This window comes from Silurus meridionalis, chromosome 24 (assembly GCF_014805685.1).
Source record: "Silurus meridionalis isolate SWU-2019-XX chromosome 24, ASM1480568v1, whole genome shotgun sequence".
NCBI lineage: Eukaryota > Metazoa > Chordata > Actinopteri > Siluriformes > Siluridae > Silurus > Silurus meridionalis.
In genome coordinates this window covers 7114402-7130981 of record NC_060907.1, presented here as the reverse complement: position 1 = coordinate 7130981, position 16580 = coordinate 7114402, and the positions used below count along the sequence as shown (strand labels likewise).

Here is a 16580-nt window from a genome sequence, read left to right as displayed (position 1 = left end):
CTTATACAAGGTATTTCGGCCTTCATGGTGTCATTAAGAGCCACACTCAATAAAATAACTTTCCAATGATTATATTAACCAAGAAGCAGTAACGAGGATGAAAAAAAGTTTATTAGAGGGACAGCGAATGTAGGATGTTTTGGGGACAAAGTTAGAGGCTGGATTGAGATGGTTTGGACATGTGCAGAGGAGGAACATGGGGTATATCGGTAGGAGAATGCTGAGGATAGAGCCACTAGGAAGGAGGAAAAGAGGAAGACTAAGGAGAAGGTTTATGGATGTGGTGAGGGAAAACATGCAGGTAGTTGGGTTGAAAGAGGCAGATGTAGAGGACAGGGGGGTATGAAGACGGATGATCTGCTGTGACGACCCCTAATGGGAGCAGCCGAAAGAAGAAGAAGATATGAACCAAGAAGGAGTGTATTTGGCATATGAATATGTCCAAATTGTGTTTTTAATATTTACCCATGCTTAGAATGAGAATCCAACAGTATAAATAATATATTATTTATATACCATCCCATCATTATCTATTGCTAAAATATAATATGTATGTTTAACAATCTTAAAATCCCATGACAGACACATGACCCAGTAATAACGTTAACTTATACATAAAAAATATAAGCCTTGTTTTTATCAATCTACAGACTCATTATACACACATGACATAGCAAAGATATTTCGATCTGTAGCTAAATATAAAATAAGCCCCTTTTTTCAATCTTTACACTATATGATAAAACAGATGACACAATATTAGCATCTCATCTATAACTAAAGTAAACCAAGGCCTATTTTCTGTTTTATTTACCATTTTAGACCACCTGGGTATGACTGAACCACTGAGCAGTGTACCATTCTTGATAGACCAGGATATGCAAGGCAGGTCACATATTATAAGTATACACAAAAGGAAGTTAAAACCACATCCTTGGCACCAGGCTGCACTACTTAAATTAACAGATTAACCTTATACAACGTATAATCGTATAATTGCCCTTGAATTAAATTCAGACCTGTTGGAGACTTTTGGAGATCTTTCCTGACTTTCTATGTTCCATTGAAACATTATGTTCCAGTTCTAAAGGTCATTAATTGTATTTAAGAGGGGGGAAAAAAAGGTTTGGAAATCTGATTTTATATAACAAACACATGCATAAAATACTAAATACTCCTTCCTTGCTTTTTCCAGGACTCAAAATGAGTGAAAAGAACCTTGCAAAACAGCAAAACACTGGGAATACTTCCAGTGAAGGAAACGTAAGAAACAATTTGAATCAGCATTTTACTACAACCTCATAATGAACACGCCCTGCACCACAAATGTCACTTGTGCTCTTTCGGACAAGCTCCACTTCCACTTCCCTGCACATAATGTCCACAATAAAGGAAATTGCCTTGAAATGTTTAAAACCTTGACTTGACTTTCAAAAATATCTAAATCACATTGGATGGGGCCTTTGCATTTATGACCACGCCTGATATTTTTAACATCAGTGGTGTAGCATGTCTGAATGAGTCATGGAAGAAACCTTAAACCGACACGCCGTGTGTATTCCATATAAACAGGTTGCCATGGTGATGTTTTTGGTTGTTATTGTTCATTTGTACCCCACGGTGATTAATGTTGACTCATACTAAAACTAAAGAATGTTTCTTTTAAGATCAGGGTGAGGCTCGATCTGCCAAATAGCAAGAGGAACTTGAGAACATTTGAATTGTAACTCAACAATGCTAAGCATGAAAGTCAGCTAGCATTAAGCCAAGCTAGGTTTTAGCATTGTTTAGTTGTATCCCATTGAGTCTGAGTTTTTCTTACGTTATATTGAACGTTTGACTGCAATTACATGTTTTTTAGCTCAAAGTACACAGAGGAACTCTGTGAATGTAAAACCAGGAATGCTAATGCTAATTTAAATGCTAGGAAAGTGGTAGCAACTGTGTATTTTGTTTTTCAGCTCATTTTCATATGAGGCTCACAACTGCAAGCATGTATCATTAGTGACAGTATTTCTTCTACAGAGTCACATGTAATTCACTCTGGATAAACACGTTTTGTCAAAATTAATAAATTGTGATCTCCTTCCGGGTACAAGGAAGAACTGTTTCCAGAATCTTCTCTGTTCTGGCACTATGGGCAAATGATCTTCCACTTTATGTTGTGACAGCAGAGTCTCTAGCAGTCTTTAAATCATGTCTAAAAACCTGTACCCGGATATCTGTATATGTATCTGGGATGAATAAAGTGATCTATACTGTATATCGGTAACAATGGCAGATTCTGAGAACATGCATGTCGAAATTATCTAAACGATCTAGTCTTGTGACATGTTTGTAAAAAAATCGGTTGCTATGATTACTTAAAAAAAACAGGCAGCCACGAGATTAAAAAAGGGGAAAATTTGACTCATGCAATTTTATTGAAATGAAAGCCACACATGCATGTGTTTGAGTGCGTTTTTTTTTTTTGCTCGTGGGCACGTTACTGTCACGGCATCAAAGGAAGTGCACGGCTCAGAGTCAGCAAAAAAGCTAAATAAGGAACACTCTGTACCACTTACTTTTAGACCTTATTTTGGTTAAATATGACTTAATATTTGAACTATAGCTTGATGTTAGATTTAAGGGCTCAGGCTCAAATTCTATCTGTGGTAATATCACTGTCTTCATGTGCCTTTAAAGAAACAAAGTAAAGCTAGTATTTAGTTTTAACATACTACTATTATACTATATAATTATACTATTATACTACTAATTTTATTTAATTGTACGCACTGTAAGTGATTACATTTATCCAACATATTGAAGACTTTTAGTATATACAACATATACTGCATAAAATAAACGAATAAATGAATACATTAAATAGTCACGGCTGTGAGGATATCAGCTATAATTGGGGCTTTAGAAAAAACAATGAGGCAGATGGTAAAATAATGACACTGCAATTTAAAATGCTAAATTTCTGACTAGATTAATAAAATTAATTGCCTATACAGTTATTTGCACATTTTGTCTTGGAAATCTTTTCCCCCTTTACATCTGAATGGATCTTGGATCCAAGATGGCAGCGTGGCAGTAGCTTGCAGCTGCAGCTCCGGACCCAAAATGGTGCTTGTATGTCGCACCAGGGTTCAGGAGGAACATTTTTTAATTTTACTGTGTACTGCGTCAGCTATATATGGTTGAAATGACCATAAAAGCTTCCTGTCTTGACTTAAATGGAAATGTGCTTCACTAGAATGGTTTACAATCAATTCATACGATTAGTCGAACCTCTAAAACCCCTATACAGGCTATATGTCTGTTTTCTTAATATCGCAAAAAAAGCAAACAGGATTATACACACTAATAATGTATTTTGCCTTCAATCCATTAAACATGTTTTTCTCAATATACTTGTAGAGCTCTGCTGGGTAACGCATTTCAAGTTTGAAGTCGATCGCAAATCCACATTGAAAACCAGTATGGCTGCAGCTATCGATTATTTTAGTAATCGAGTATTCTACCGATTATTCCATCAGATAAGAAATACTTTTTCTTTACTAAAAACAATACTAAATATACAAGAGAAAAAAATTACGTGTCTCTTAAAATTAAGAACTTTTCCTTTTAGAAAAATTAAAAACCTTTTATTGCTAAAATTGTATACAAGAATATATATATGAACCCATTTAATTGCCATATTACATCAAAAAATAAATGTTATTAAATATTATTTTAATTCTAAAAACTTTAAAAACAAATGAAAACTGTACTGTGTTTTTTTTAATGTTAAAGTTTAAAATTATCCCAACATTTGGTAACTTTCTGTCATTTTCTTTGGCCTGAATCTTCTCCTCGCCCTTCTCCCTGTTCATCTATTTTTCATTCGGCTTCTGTGTTATCTGTCCAGAGCGCTCCAGAGTTTAGCAGATACTATGTCAGCAATAACGGTCCATGGGGAAACACAGTGCTCATTGTGTAGTTAAATGGACTAAACCTTTTTTGTATTCGAATTACTCGAGTTACTTGAGGAATCGTTTCAGTTCTAAAAGCCAACACATGATAATGTCGTATATCAGACACAGCTGGTAGGTGTAGATGTTTATCAGCCCTTCGTTCCTATGAGTCGTGAGCTACAAGGTCTGTGAACAAGTTTGCACGGCCTAATGAGGTTTGCAGTTTTCCAATACATTCTGCATAACACAATAATACTGTACTCTACTAATATGTTGCCTGTAACAATGTGTAGTCATGCACTGATCACTGGTATGAATTTTATAATAATATAAATTAAATAAATATAAAATATTTAATTACTTTTACCTCGATCAGATGCTGAAAACACAAATTACTGTCTGCAGCCTGCTACATAGTGTACACTATTTAGCTGAGGCACGTGGCTAAAAATATCTATGTTATAAACAAGTATGACAACTAAAGCATAGGTGGATCATGAGCAGCTGGACCTTAAATTAGAAGCTTTGGATGAGTCGTTGGTGATTTGGATGATAATAGGTGGTTACAAAAAGGCCAAAATCAATTTTTTGTCTCTCAAATGTGCCTGCTTCTGATTGGACGGGAATGACAGTGGATGGTTTTATACGAAAACAATTAGAATAAAAAGTAACCTCATACTTGGTCCTGTTCTCAGCTGACAGAAATACAACCCTCATGTGATCTGCTGCAGTTGTGTGCTGTGAGATCTGAGATGCATTTCTACATGTGGTTATTGACTGTAGACTTTATGTTCTTTCTAAACATCATATGTGGTAAAATCCCAAACTGGCGGTTTCTAAAACACGGAATCTGTTACCAACAAACATGCCACAGTCGAAGTTGCTGAGATGTGATTTGAGAGTCTGAAATGAAGGATATCTGAAGCTCTTGACTTCAATTTGTTTTTATGTGTTGCGATGCTGTGATATAAATGAGAGGATGTACTGCGATTCCAGTGAATAATTTAATATGTGCTTGTAGTTTTTATACAGTAATTTCCGGGCTATAAAGCGCACCCATATATAAGCCGCTGAATTTGACAAATATTTTAATTTTTAACATCAATAAGCCGCACCTGTCTATAAGCCGCATTAGTGTAGTGTCTACACTAATGTACTTTACACAGGCTTTAACGAAAGACACGTTACACACGGTGTAACAGGTGAAATATGTTGCCCTTCCTTTAGGAGCATAGCGGTATTTTGGGAATAGCCTGCCACTGCATTTTTCCAGTATTACTGCATGTGTGCTAGACCGAGGAATATGTCCTTATTATTTTCTGATGCTCATTTCTAAGTTTCTTTGACTAACCTGTAATGCTGTTGCCAAGAAAAATAAAAAAGCATGAGTTTTGGAAACCTGTCTGTGCTTATATGATTTCTGTTGTAACTGGAGTTAGTGAGCTATCCCTTCACCCAGACTCAACGCGCTACAGCGGCTTGTATCTAAACAGTAGCCTACCAAGTAAGTCATTGTTCACTGTCTTCCTACTTCCTTTCACAACTATTCCTCTCGGGAGTTTATCTTTTGGCATCGTTGTGCGTTTAAAAAAAACTTTTTTCTTTTGAACCGTGCAGCGCAAAACACAGACGAGGTGCGTTTTTTCGTTTCCGTTCGGAAATTATAGTCCGAAAAATACGGTACATAGGAAACACAATAGAGAATATAATAAAATTGGATTTTTTTTTTTTTCATTTTTCTTCTGTAGCATCTATCAAATCTAAATGCATATTTAATGTATTTTCCCCTTTTTTCTTTTTGATTTTAAAGATTTCATACCTAAAATGAAGCCAGAGGAAAAATACAATACGCACTGTTTTTGTGGGTTTTTTTCCTAATGGTTGTTTATTGCAGCGAACACGATGATACCATTCCTGTCTCTACTGACCCTTAAACTTTCTGTGTCTTAATCCATTTATATTTAATGTGCCTTATCAAAGAATAAGGAGTGCCACAGAGATAAACAACCCCTGGTGTAAAACTAATAAAAAAAAAAAAAAAAAGAGAGACGAGCAACATAGCAAAAAATATTATCTCACAATAAGTCATATTTACTCATCAACCATCCTGAAAGGATCACCTGTACACCTGTAATCTTCCAATCTGTCTATTATGTGGTTTGAGTGTTGAAACTGCTAATCTTCTTTGATATTCACACACAAACGTGTCAAGACTTTTTTTAAGTGACAAATCAGAAGAGAATGGCCAGACTAGTTGTAGCTGAGAAGAAATAACTCAAATAATTACTCAACCGTGATGGGCAGAAAAGCATCTCAGAATGCACATCTTAAATCCTGAGGTGGATGTGCTACAAAGACAGAAGCGCACATCAGATCACATGCCTTCAAGCCAAAAATGGGAGTGGGATGGTACAGTAAGCACACGCATTAATAATAACCGACTTCCTAGATTATTGCATTTTAGTCAAAAAAAAGAAAGAAAAAAAAAGAGGAAAAAAAAATTGTACCAATTTGTGTTAGGAACAAAATCGTTTGCACAAATTTTTTTGTAAAATTTTTTTCCTCTTTTTCATTTATTTATTTTTATTTTTTAATTAGACAGTTCCTTTTTTTTTATTTTTACGAAAGAGGAAAAAATGGGGCATAAAAGCACTGAGTCTAATCAAATATATTGCAATGTAATTACATCATAAAACAGATATCATTATGACTAATTCCGTAGCTGCACGCTACAGAATATTGTATTGTTTAAACGAGAAGGTGTTTTGTTCATTGTACAATTAATGCCCATTAAGCACAGCGTTATTCACATTGCAAATGGAAATAAGACTTCCCAGATTATTGCATTTTAGTCAAAAAAAAAGAGGAAAAAAATTGTAAAATAGAAAAAGAAAATTGCACATTTTTTGTAACTTTTTTTTCCTCTTTTTTTATGTATTTATTTTATATATTTTTTTACACAAAAGAGGAACAAAAGGGGCATAAAAGCACTGAGTCTGAGTCAGAATATTGTATTGTTTAGCGAGAACGTGTTTTGTTAATTGTACAATTAATGCCCATGCAAAAAATTAAATTAAATTAAATTAAATTAAATTCTCTTGCAGAATGTCCTGAAATGAAACTGCTGCCTTTTTTCCATGCTATTCCCAAACCTACATGTTCTTCTCAGTAACTCAAGTGACTCACTGAAGGAGCATGCTTGAGGTTTTCCAAACATGGCACGTCTACAAGTTTCTACTCAGCCCTAAATACACCTTAATAATAAACTTAATCACTTTTTTCTTTATAGAACTTTAATGTACATGTAATGTGCTTGCTTTGCTTAACCTTAACCATTATATACACTAAAGACAAACATAACAAATAATACCAAACTATATATAAATATAAATACCTGTTTTTCTGTTATTTGTTCTCTAAATGCAGCCTACAGTATAAAACAACATTGTCACAATGTCTCTAATTCATTGCATTAAAAGGCCACACAACCAACATTGAAATAATTGTACACATTGTGATTAATAAACTTGTGTGAAACTTTGCATTTGAAGTTTTGTCGGCAGAACTATGTGTAGCAAGGGTGCACAAACTTTTGCACTTTGCCGTAGAGACCGATTACACTCATGTGAAAAGTACATTATGTGCGCGAGCATTCTGCATGGCAGTCAGTATAAATAGACCTTGTGTTGCAACATTGTTTGTTACATGTGTGTGAAAGTTTGAACCTGGAAAAAACATCAAGTAGCTTTACAAGAGATACTTCAAAGAGGAAAAAAAAAGTGGAGAACAAACATGCATAACTCAAATGCAAACACATCCCTTTCCAGATGTGGGAAAACATCACCTACCCTGGGCTTTGGTTATCACGAGCGCACCAAAAAGTAAAATCCACATATAGAAAGTCATTTTCTTTTCCGCTTATGTTGTTTATATCTGGCTGTTGGATCTCTGGAGTTGTGCTTGACTCGTGTGCCCATGCACAAAGAGTTAATCTATTTGAAATGGGTGTGTCAAGTCAAAAACGATCCACCCTGCAGGAGAAACGAGTAAATCTACCCCACACTCCGCCTTGCAGTCTCGAGCGGTTTAGACCTCTGAACTGGGGCAGGGAACATGTGGAAGGCCATCAGTGTCAAAAACGTTTCAAAATGCAATTACAATAAAAAATTTCAAATTTCCGGCACTTTGTTTCAGTCGCAATTTTTTTTAGATAAATTCAGCACGCAATGATTCTGCATTATAGTGAGTTATATTTGCAATAATAATAAAAAAGAGAATAAAAAAGGAATTAATAATAAAAAAATCATAATTAAATGAATAATGAAATCATGTATAATTGTAATATGCATGTTAATGCACATTACAATATACCCCCCACACACACACACACACACACACAAAGGTTAAAAACATTTTTGTCTCAAATTGCAAAAGGTTGGAGACCGTCCGCTTTAAGTTTATTAGACCGCGGACCCGTTTCACGCAAGACAGTTTTTCCACGGATCGCAGCAGGGGGTCATGTTATATCATTTTATATGATTTCATTATTTATTTAATTATCACATATATAATAAAAATGTAGGTCAACAAATCATAATGCTGAATCAGTTGCATCCTAATTTATCGATGAAAAGGGAAAAGAAATGCGACTGAAACAAGTGTGGAAAGTAGGTGGAAATGGTCATCTTTTAAAATATGCCAAAGGCAGAGAAAATAGAAATAAAATGTACAGTTTTTATAAACTGAAGGTTTTCTATGCAGCCTGGTAGCAGCTGATTCACTGCCCAGTATCGGTGTTACAACAGATTCTGTGACCATCGTATGTTGTGACCCTAGAGGGCGCTGTTGCTAAAATGCAGCTGCCGCACAAACAGCGTCAATTCAAACATCAGCAATGTTCATGAAATGTTGGTGCGAGAACGCGCCTGGTGTCGTGCACGTTATCTTAAACAGTCTTGGAGAACAATCTGCTGTCGAGTTGCAGAGAAACAGATAATTGCGCCATTACTGTTCATAAAAGTCTAATTTACAGTATTTAAAAAACAAAGTTATTCAAACGCTTTTGCCGTCTCCATTTTAATCACTGCTTTTTTTACCCACCCTGAACATTATTTATTAATTAATGCTAATAAAACGTCATGTAGTCAGATGCAGATGCTTTAGACTGTTAATTGTATATATATTTTTATTTTATTAATTATGTTAACATTGTTTATAAATGTGTGTGTCTTTATATATACTATATTGGCAAATGTATTGGGACACCTGACCTTTCCTGCTATATGTGGTTTTTTTCTAAACTGTTACCACAATCTGGAGGCACTCAGTTGTACTGTGTCTTTAGATGCACTATAATAAAATTTAACATTCACTTGAACTTGGAAACCAAAACCTGTTCCAGCATGGCGATGCCCCTGTGCACAAAGTGAGCTCCTTAAAGATCTGGTTTACATGCTTTGGAGAAGAAGATCTTGAGTGTCCTGCTATAGAGCTCTGATCTCATCCCTACTGAACACCTTCGGGATGAATGTGAACGCTGACTGCACTCCAGGTCTCCTCACCTACATCAGTACCTGCCTTTCATAATACTCTTGTGGCTGATGAACACAAATATCCATAAGCACACTCCAAAATCTAGTGGAGCATCTTCCCAGAAGAGTGGAGGAAGTTATAAGAGCACATTGGGACTAAATGTGAAATGGGATGCTCAAAAAAATTACATACCAAATTTATGACTAGGTGACCCAATACTTTTGGAAATACAACATGTGTGTGTGTGTGTGTGTATATATATATATATATATATATATATATATATATATATATATATATATATATATATATATATATATATAGACAGAGAGAGAGAGAGAGAGAGAGAGAGAGAGAGAGAGAGAGAGAGAGATTCACATTGAAACAGAGCTCAGGCGTTTGTGGGGCGTATGGTATTCCACAGCTTTATGCTCCAGGCTGGGTTGGGTGTGTCATGTGAAAGTTTATTTGCGTATTTTTTGTCTGATCTTTCCACCATTTCAGTGCAGTCTAAATGCAAGCCATATGAAGGCTTGTTTTTATGTTGCATGAATGCATCTCTTTATTTTATCTCTCCCCTTTTTCACACTCATCCTCTCATCTCCTCTCATCTCCTTCTAGTTATAAACAGGGTTTAAACTCTAAAATGAGTTCTTTATTCTCATTCAGCTGAACAATGCCTTCGCTGATCACTGATTTCTGTAGTTAGACGAGATTTTTACAACGTAATGTGCATCATGTCAATGTTCTACACATCTATAGAGTTATAAAAAATACTCTGTGTGTGTGTGTGTGTGTGTGTGTGTGTGTGTGTGTGTGTGTGTGTGTAAAGTTATTTTTATAAAGATAGATAGATAGATAGATAGATAGATAGATAGATAGATAGATAGATAGATAGATAGATAGATAGATAGATAGACAGATAGATAGATAGATAGATAGATAGATAGATAGATAGATAGATAGATAGATAGATAGATTGCTTGTATCTAACCAATGCAGTTAGCATCTATCTATCTATCTATCTATCATCTATCTATCTATCTATCTATCTATCTATCTATCTATCTCTCTCTCTCTCTCTCTCTCTATCTATCTATCTATCTATCTATCTATCTATCTATCTATCTATCTATCTTTATAAAAAATAACTTTACACACACACTAGATTTGAGAATCCACATGTTCACACCAGATTTGAGAATCCACATGTTCACACCAGATTTGAGAATCCACATGTTCACACCAGATTTGAGAATCCACATGTTCACACCAGATTTAAGAATCCACGTGTTCACACTAGATTTGAGAATCCACATGTTCACACTAGATTTGAGAATTCACACGTTCACACCAGATTTGAGAATCCACATGTTCACACCAGATTTGAGAATCCACATTTTCACATCAGATTTGAGAATCCACACGTTCACACCAGATTTGAGAATCCACATTTTCACACCAGATTTGAGAATCCACATGTTCACACCAGATTTGAGAATCCACACGTTCACACCAGATTTGAGAATTCACATGTTCACACCATATTTGAGAATTCACATGTTCACACTAGATTTGAGAATTCACATGTTCACACCAGATTTGAGAATCCACATGTTCACACTAGATTTAAGAATTCACATGTTCACACTAGATTTGAGAGTTCACATGTTCACACCAGATTTGAGAATCCACATGTTCACACTAGATTTAAGAATTCACATGTTCACACTAGATTTGAGAATCCACATGTTCACACTAGATTTGAGAATCCACATGTTCACACTAGATTTGAGAATTCCTCAGCACTAAACAGTGATCAACAATGTAGGGACAAAGTTTTCCTATTTATCTGTTCTGAAAGAAGCATGTTTCACAGACCTAATTACAACGCTGATTTGATTTGTGTGTGCAATTAGGCCCTGGAACACTCGAATTTGGCTTTTGGGTTTATAAATCACTGAGAGAAGAATTCGAAATGAGATGGAAATTCGTCAGCAGTGTTTTAGTATATGAAGTACGAGAGCATCAGGGAGCAAATGAGGAATTTTTCAGAGCCATTTCAGAGTCTCCTTGTACCAAACATGTTTGTATTGTGATTGAGATGTTTATGAAAGATGTTAAAGTTAGAGATGAAGGCCACTAACCCTGCGCTAATGTTAGCTATGAAGTCAGTAATTCATTAGTCAGAGTCACTGTGAATCCGGAGCGTATGTTGGAAAGGCAGGAAGACACACTGGATAGAATGCTGGTTCTTCTTAAGCCATTGTGCACACACACTTTCCCATACCTGGGGGCAATTTCAAGTCACAAAGCCTCCTATTTGCATATTGGTGAAAAGATTCAGGAAACCAGAAGACCTACGCAGACATACCAGAGAACATGCACAAGCAGGAACCTGTAAAAAAAAGAACCCCGAGATCGAGATCAAGATCTGGAAGTGGAGATCTGTAGCATCTGCACCTGTGTTTTCATCTGATTCTGATCACAGTGTGGTTTGAACCTGGTGGTTCAGTAATATGTATCAGTAGTGTGTATAAAAGTGTAGAGTTTATTTGGAGATCCGGGTCTTGTGTGAACACATTAGAATCAGTAGTGCACATGAAGACCTGTTGATTACTTCGGTTTCTTCTGCCCCCTAGTGTTTATATGAAGCAAACACAACAAAGCGTGCCAGATCCAGAAGTGTGTTGAGCATCCACTCATCTCTCGCTCTTTCTCTCTTTATCTCTCCCTCTCTTTCTGTCTCCATCTCTCTCTCTCTCTCTCTCTCTCTCTCTCTCTCTCTCTCTCTCTCTCTTTCTCTCTCTCTCTCTCTCTCTCTTCTCTCTCTCTCTCTCTCTCTCTCTCTCTCTCTATGTCTCTCTCTCTCTTCTATCCACCCATCCTTCTCTCCTCTCTGTCATCTCGCTCTTGCTCTCTCTCTCTCTTCATCCATCTTTCTCTGTCTCTCTCTCTCTCTCTATATATATATATTTCTCTCCCATTCATCTCTCTCTTTCTCTCCATCTCTTTTCTTACTCAATCTCTCTCTCTATCTTTCTCTCTGTCTTTCTCTCTTACTCCATCTATCTCTCTCTCCATCTCTCTCTTTCTCCCATCATCATCATCATCTCTCTCTCTCTCTCTCTCTCCCATTGCTCTCTTCCTCCACAATTCTCCCTCTCCATCCCTCCCTCTTTCCATCCCTCTTTTTCAATCTCTGTCTCTCAGTCTCTTCATCCCTTTCTCTACTCCCTCGCCATCCTTCTCTCTCTCTCTCTCTCTCTCTCTCTCTCTCTCTCTCCCTCTTTCTGTGACCTTGCGCGGGTGCAACATCCTCAATCACTTCATCATCCACTCTCTAGTCCACCCGTTGGTGAGGATCTGGAGCTGAAGCAGGAGAACATTAGTGCATCATCGCGCGCTGAGATGAGTTGAAACTTCTCCTCTTTTTCCTGGTTTGACTTTTGGATAATCTAAATAGTTGCATTTTTTTCTCTCTTTAAACCGGATCGTTGTTTTTGTTGTTCTTGAACCGGCTCGGTGCTTAAAGAGCCTATAGGGTCACCTCGACCCCCGTGGACGCGGTGATCACCGGATGCGCAAGAGCGCGGACCTGCTTTTTCTTCTTTTTCTTCTTCTTCCTTTTTTTCTTTCCTCTTCTCCCTAAAGATCTCACGGCGCGCGCGCGCTCGTTTATCGCCCCGTTCCTCCTGCGGCGCGAGCGACGGCACCACGCGTCTCGGCGCGCGCCCATGCGGACGCCGCGGATTGGCTCCGAGCGGCTCGGCGGCGGCGGCGGCTGCGGCGGCTCGCGTGCGTCCGGCTCTCGTGAACGTCTCGCGCCCGCGCCGCTGCCATGCAGTCTCTAATCTCACCGGTGACCAAAGCGATCTTGGTTGCCTTGTTCATTTTCGCCATCTTGCTCATCCTCTACGTGATCCTGTGGTACATATGTCGTGACGTGGACTGCGACCACGGCATCTGATCCATCATTATTATTATTATATCCATCTTCTCCGGAGAGCGCGAGCTGCTTTGGGAACGGGGACATGACCCCGGTTTGGTGAGTGTACAGTTTATTTTCTGCTACCGGCATTTCAGTGCAATGCAAAAAAAAAAAATAATCAGAGCAGGAAAGACAAAAAACAAACAAACAGATCCAACCCTTATCATATATGTATATATATATTTGCTGTGCGCGTGTGTGCGCTTGAATGATCGAGCTCGCGCAACATTTCCTTCCCCCCCACATGTTGCTGCTGCTGCAAAACCAGGCAAGATCTTCTCATACGGATTCACCACCAAAACATTTATTCCCCATTCACATGCATGCATCTTTTTTTCCCCTTTTCTGTTTTCTACAGCACACGAATAGGAGCAGAGCGCGCGCCTATAACATGCATCTTGACCGTAAAGTTGTGCACCGCGAGCAGTTCGGTGCCACAAGTCTGCGTTCCTACAGGTGACCATGAGGTCGGTGGTAGTAAAAGTGCAACGCAGACCTGTAGCACATCTTCTGTTCGAGCCCTTAGATACACGAATACGGTTTGGAACCTGGATACGTTTATTTCCCCCCCTTGCGCGCGCTGATTAGTATGCACAGGTTCGTGCGCGCGCACTGACTGCATAGACGCCTGTGGTGTTTTTTTGTTTTGTTTTTTTTTCCTCCCACATTGATTTATTTACCCCCGTTTCACGCGTGGGTTGGGGGTAAAACGTTGATCGGGGTGACTCACCGATTTTTAATCCTCGCGCTACGGACGTGGGGGGAATCGCAAGCGCGCTCCGTGTATATAGTGTGTGTGTGTGTGTGTGTGTGTGTGTGAGTGCCTACGTAGGGTAAAGTCGCCGCGCGAGGTGGTAACGGACCAAACCCACGCGCGCGACCCATGCACTCCACGTACCATGCACGCCACATTGCACCACATCACATCACATTACATCACATCACATCACATCAAAACACAACACAACACAACACAACACAACACAACACACATACAGTGCGCAAAGGCAAATGCGCATACATTTTGCGCCGTGAAGGACAAATAGAGGGCACCGTTTCCTGCGCCTTTCTATGAAACATCCGTGCGTTCTTGAGTTTGGTGTCTGAAAAGAAAGACAAAGGATTCAGCTGTTGTTGTTGTTGTTGTTTTGGAGATTCCTTCTTCTTTTTCTTCTTCTTTTTCTCAAGTACCCTGGAGTCTTGTTCCTTCTGTTGGTACGTTGGGAATGCGTTCTGACAGGAAGCCATGGATGCAAACAAACTCAGTGGAAGAGATGTGACAGCTGTTATGCAGCATTGACAAAGTGTGTATCTGTGTGTGTGTGTGTGTGTGTGTGTGTGTGTGTGTGTGTGTGTGATGGCTGGCGGGCATGCAGTTCTGAGATTCACGGCTCGTGAGTCATGACCAAGGTCGGCCTTGAACGCCACGCGCTCCTGGCCAAGTGAAATAAGGTTTTGGAAGGCTGAGATGTGTGGCGGAATCCCAGCGAGGCAGCTGATGATTTGCAGCATTGCGTGTGTTTACATCGTGCAGTGATACATCGGCATCGGCAGGGCAAAAGGTTACCCCTGTGTACTCCTCTAAAACAACGCGGGGAGCATTTTAAAATCCCAATCAATGATTCATCTCCCAAGTTCTGATACATCTCATTATTTTCTCAACTGCCACCATGAGAACTTTTCAGGTCTTAATTTGAGAGTGTGCTATAACGGACAGACCTGAGAGCAATCTCAGAAGGAAAATCCCTGTTTTTTTTTTACACATGCAGCCACACGGACACAAAGGGGATCTCGTGGTTGCTCCGGCTTTGTGCACAGCATTGGAATTTGATTTCCAGTCTGAGCCTGCTGTGCCATCTCCTTGGAGCTTTCTCCCTGCAGTTTAACAGTGGAGCGAAAGCTCTTCATTACGCACTTGGCGATATCGAGTGGGATGTGTGAGCCACAACCCGAGGCAGTGAGTTCACGAGCAACGTCGTGAACTACGAATAAGGTTATTTTAACCATTTTTTAAAACACAAAATCAGACAATCAGACGATCAGACGATACCTGATAATGACCTAAAACAATTTCATGCAGAAAATCCTAGTGAGTTTTTGATGATCATTGGATCGGTTCAACATTAAATCTCATAAAACCTTTAAAGTAACTGGAAAGGGTTTAAAAGGGGTTTAAAGGTTAGTCTAACTTCTGTGTGGAAGCTTACATGAACCCTTTTAGGATGCTGAGAACCTATAAATATTGGTTTTAATAAATATTCAATCAACCCTCAAAGAAGCCATAAAAAGCAACTTTTACTATGAGTGTAGCACTTCTCAGGACTAGATATTAAACATCTACGATGTTCTAGGAATTCAAATAGCCTCCAGCAATTTTCATTATCAACATGGTTCTTCAAGGGTTCACTGGTTAATTAAAAATTGTTAGCTTACAAATATATGATCTTTCTCTGAACCCTTTCTGATGGTAACACACATTGTGGGCATCTATATGCCACCGTTCTCCAAGGTTTCTCTCATGGCCCCTATAAAGGACCAACAGGGTCTCGAACTCTTCAACTGTTTGCTCTACAATTGTAAATATAGATTTCTAGACCTAAAGCCATTATGACCCTAACACCAACTGGTTTCAGCTTTGTTTGGTACATCCTTAATCGTTCTAGTGCTCAGCCATGCTTAAAGGACATGAGAAAATAAAAGGTAATGACTCCCACAGGGCATGGTGGTCTGAAATACTGAAGTACTGAAAGGGGATCTTCTGGGATCTGCAGCGAAAAAAAAAAACAGTCAAAGTGGTTACAGGAGATGGTAGCTCAGTTGTTAGGATTTTGGAACAGAAGGTCATGAGTTCAACCCTAACCCTAACCCTAACCCTTGCTCAGCACCATCAAGGTGCCACTGCTGGGCTCTTGAGCAAGATACTTAACTGCTCATTTGTAAGTTGCTCTGGATAAGGGAGTCCTCCAAATGCCAAAGGTAAATGGTTAAGACATTGGACTTCTGATCAGAATGTTATAAGTTCAAATCCTAGAACGATCAGGCTGTTACTGCTGGGCCCTTGAGCCCTTAACTCTCAACTACTCAAGTCGCCCTGGATGAGATCGTCTACCAAA

At 38.5% G+C, this 16580-nt stretch overlaps 1 protein-coding gene across 3 annotated transcripts in view; it reads right to left on the bottom strand.

Moving 5' to 3' along the window:
• cd99 (CD99 molecule) overlaps positions 1-8019 on the bottom strand; it is a 29191-nt gene extending 21172 nt beyond the window's left edge. The window contains exon 1 of one of the 3 annotated variants that reach the window (XM_046837287.1): positions 7793-8019. In XM_046837287.1, the coding sequence (XP_046693243.1) occupies positions 7793-7850 (58 nt within the window). In that variant the 5' untranslated portion in view covers positions 7851-8019. The remainder of the gene's footprint in view (positions 1-7792) is intronic. The other 2 variants (XM_046837286.1, XM_046837285.1) reach the window with 2 other exon arrangements.
• Positions 8020-16580: the final 8561 nt, after the last annotated feature.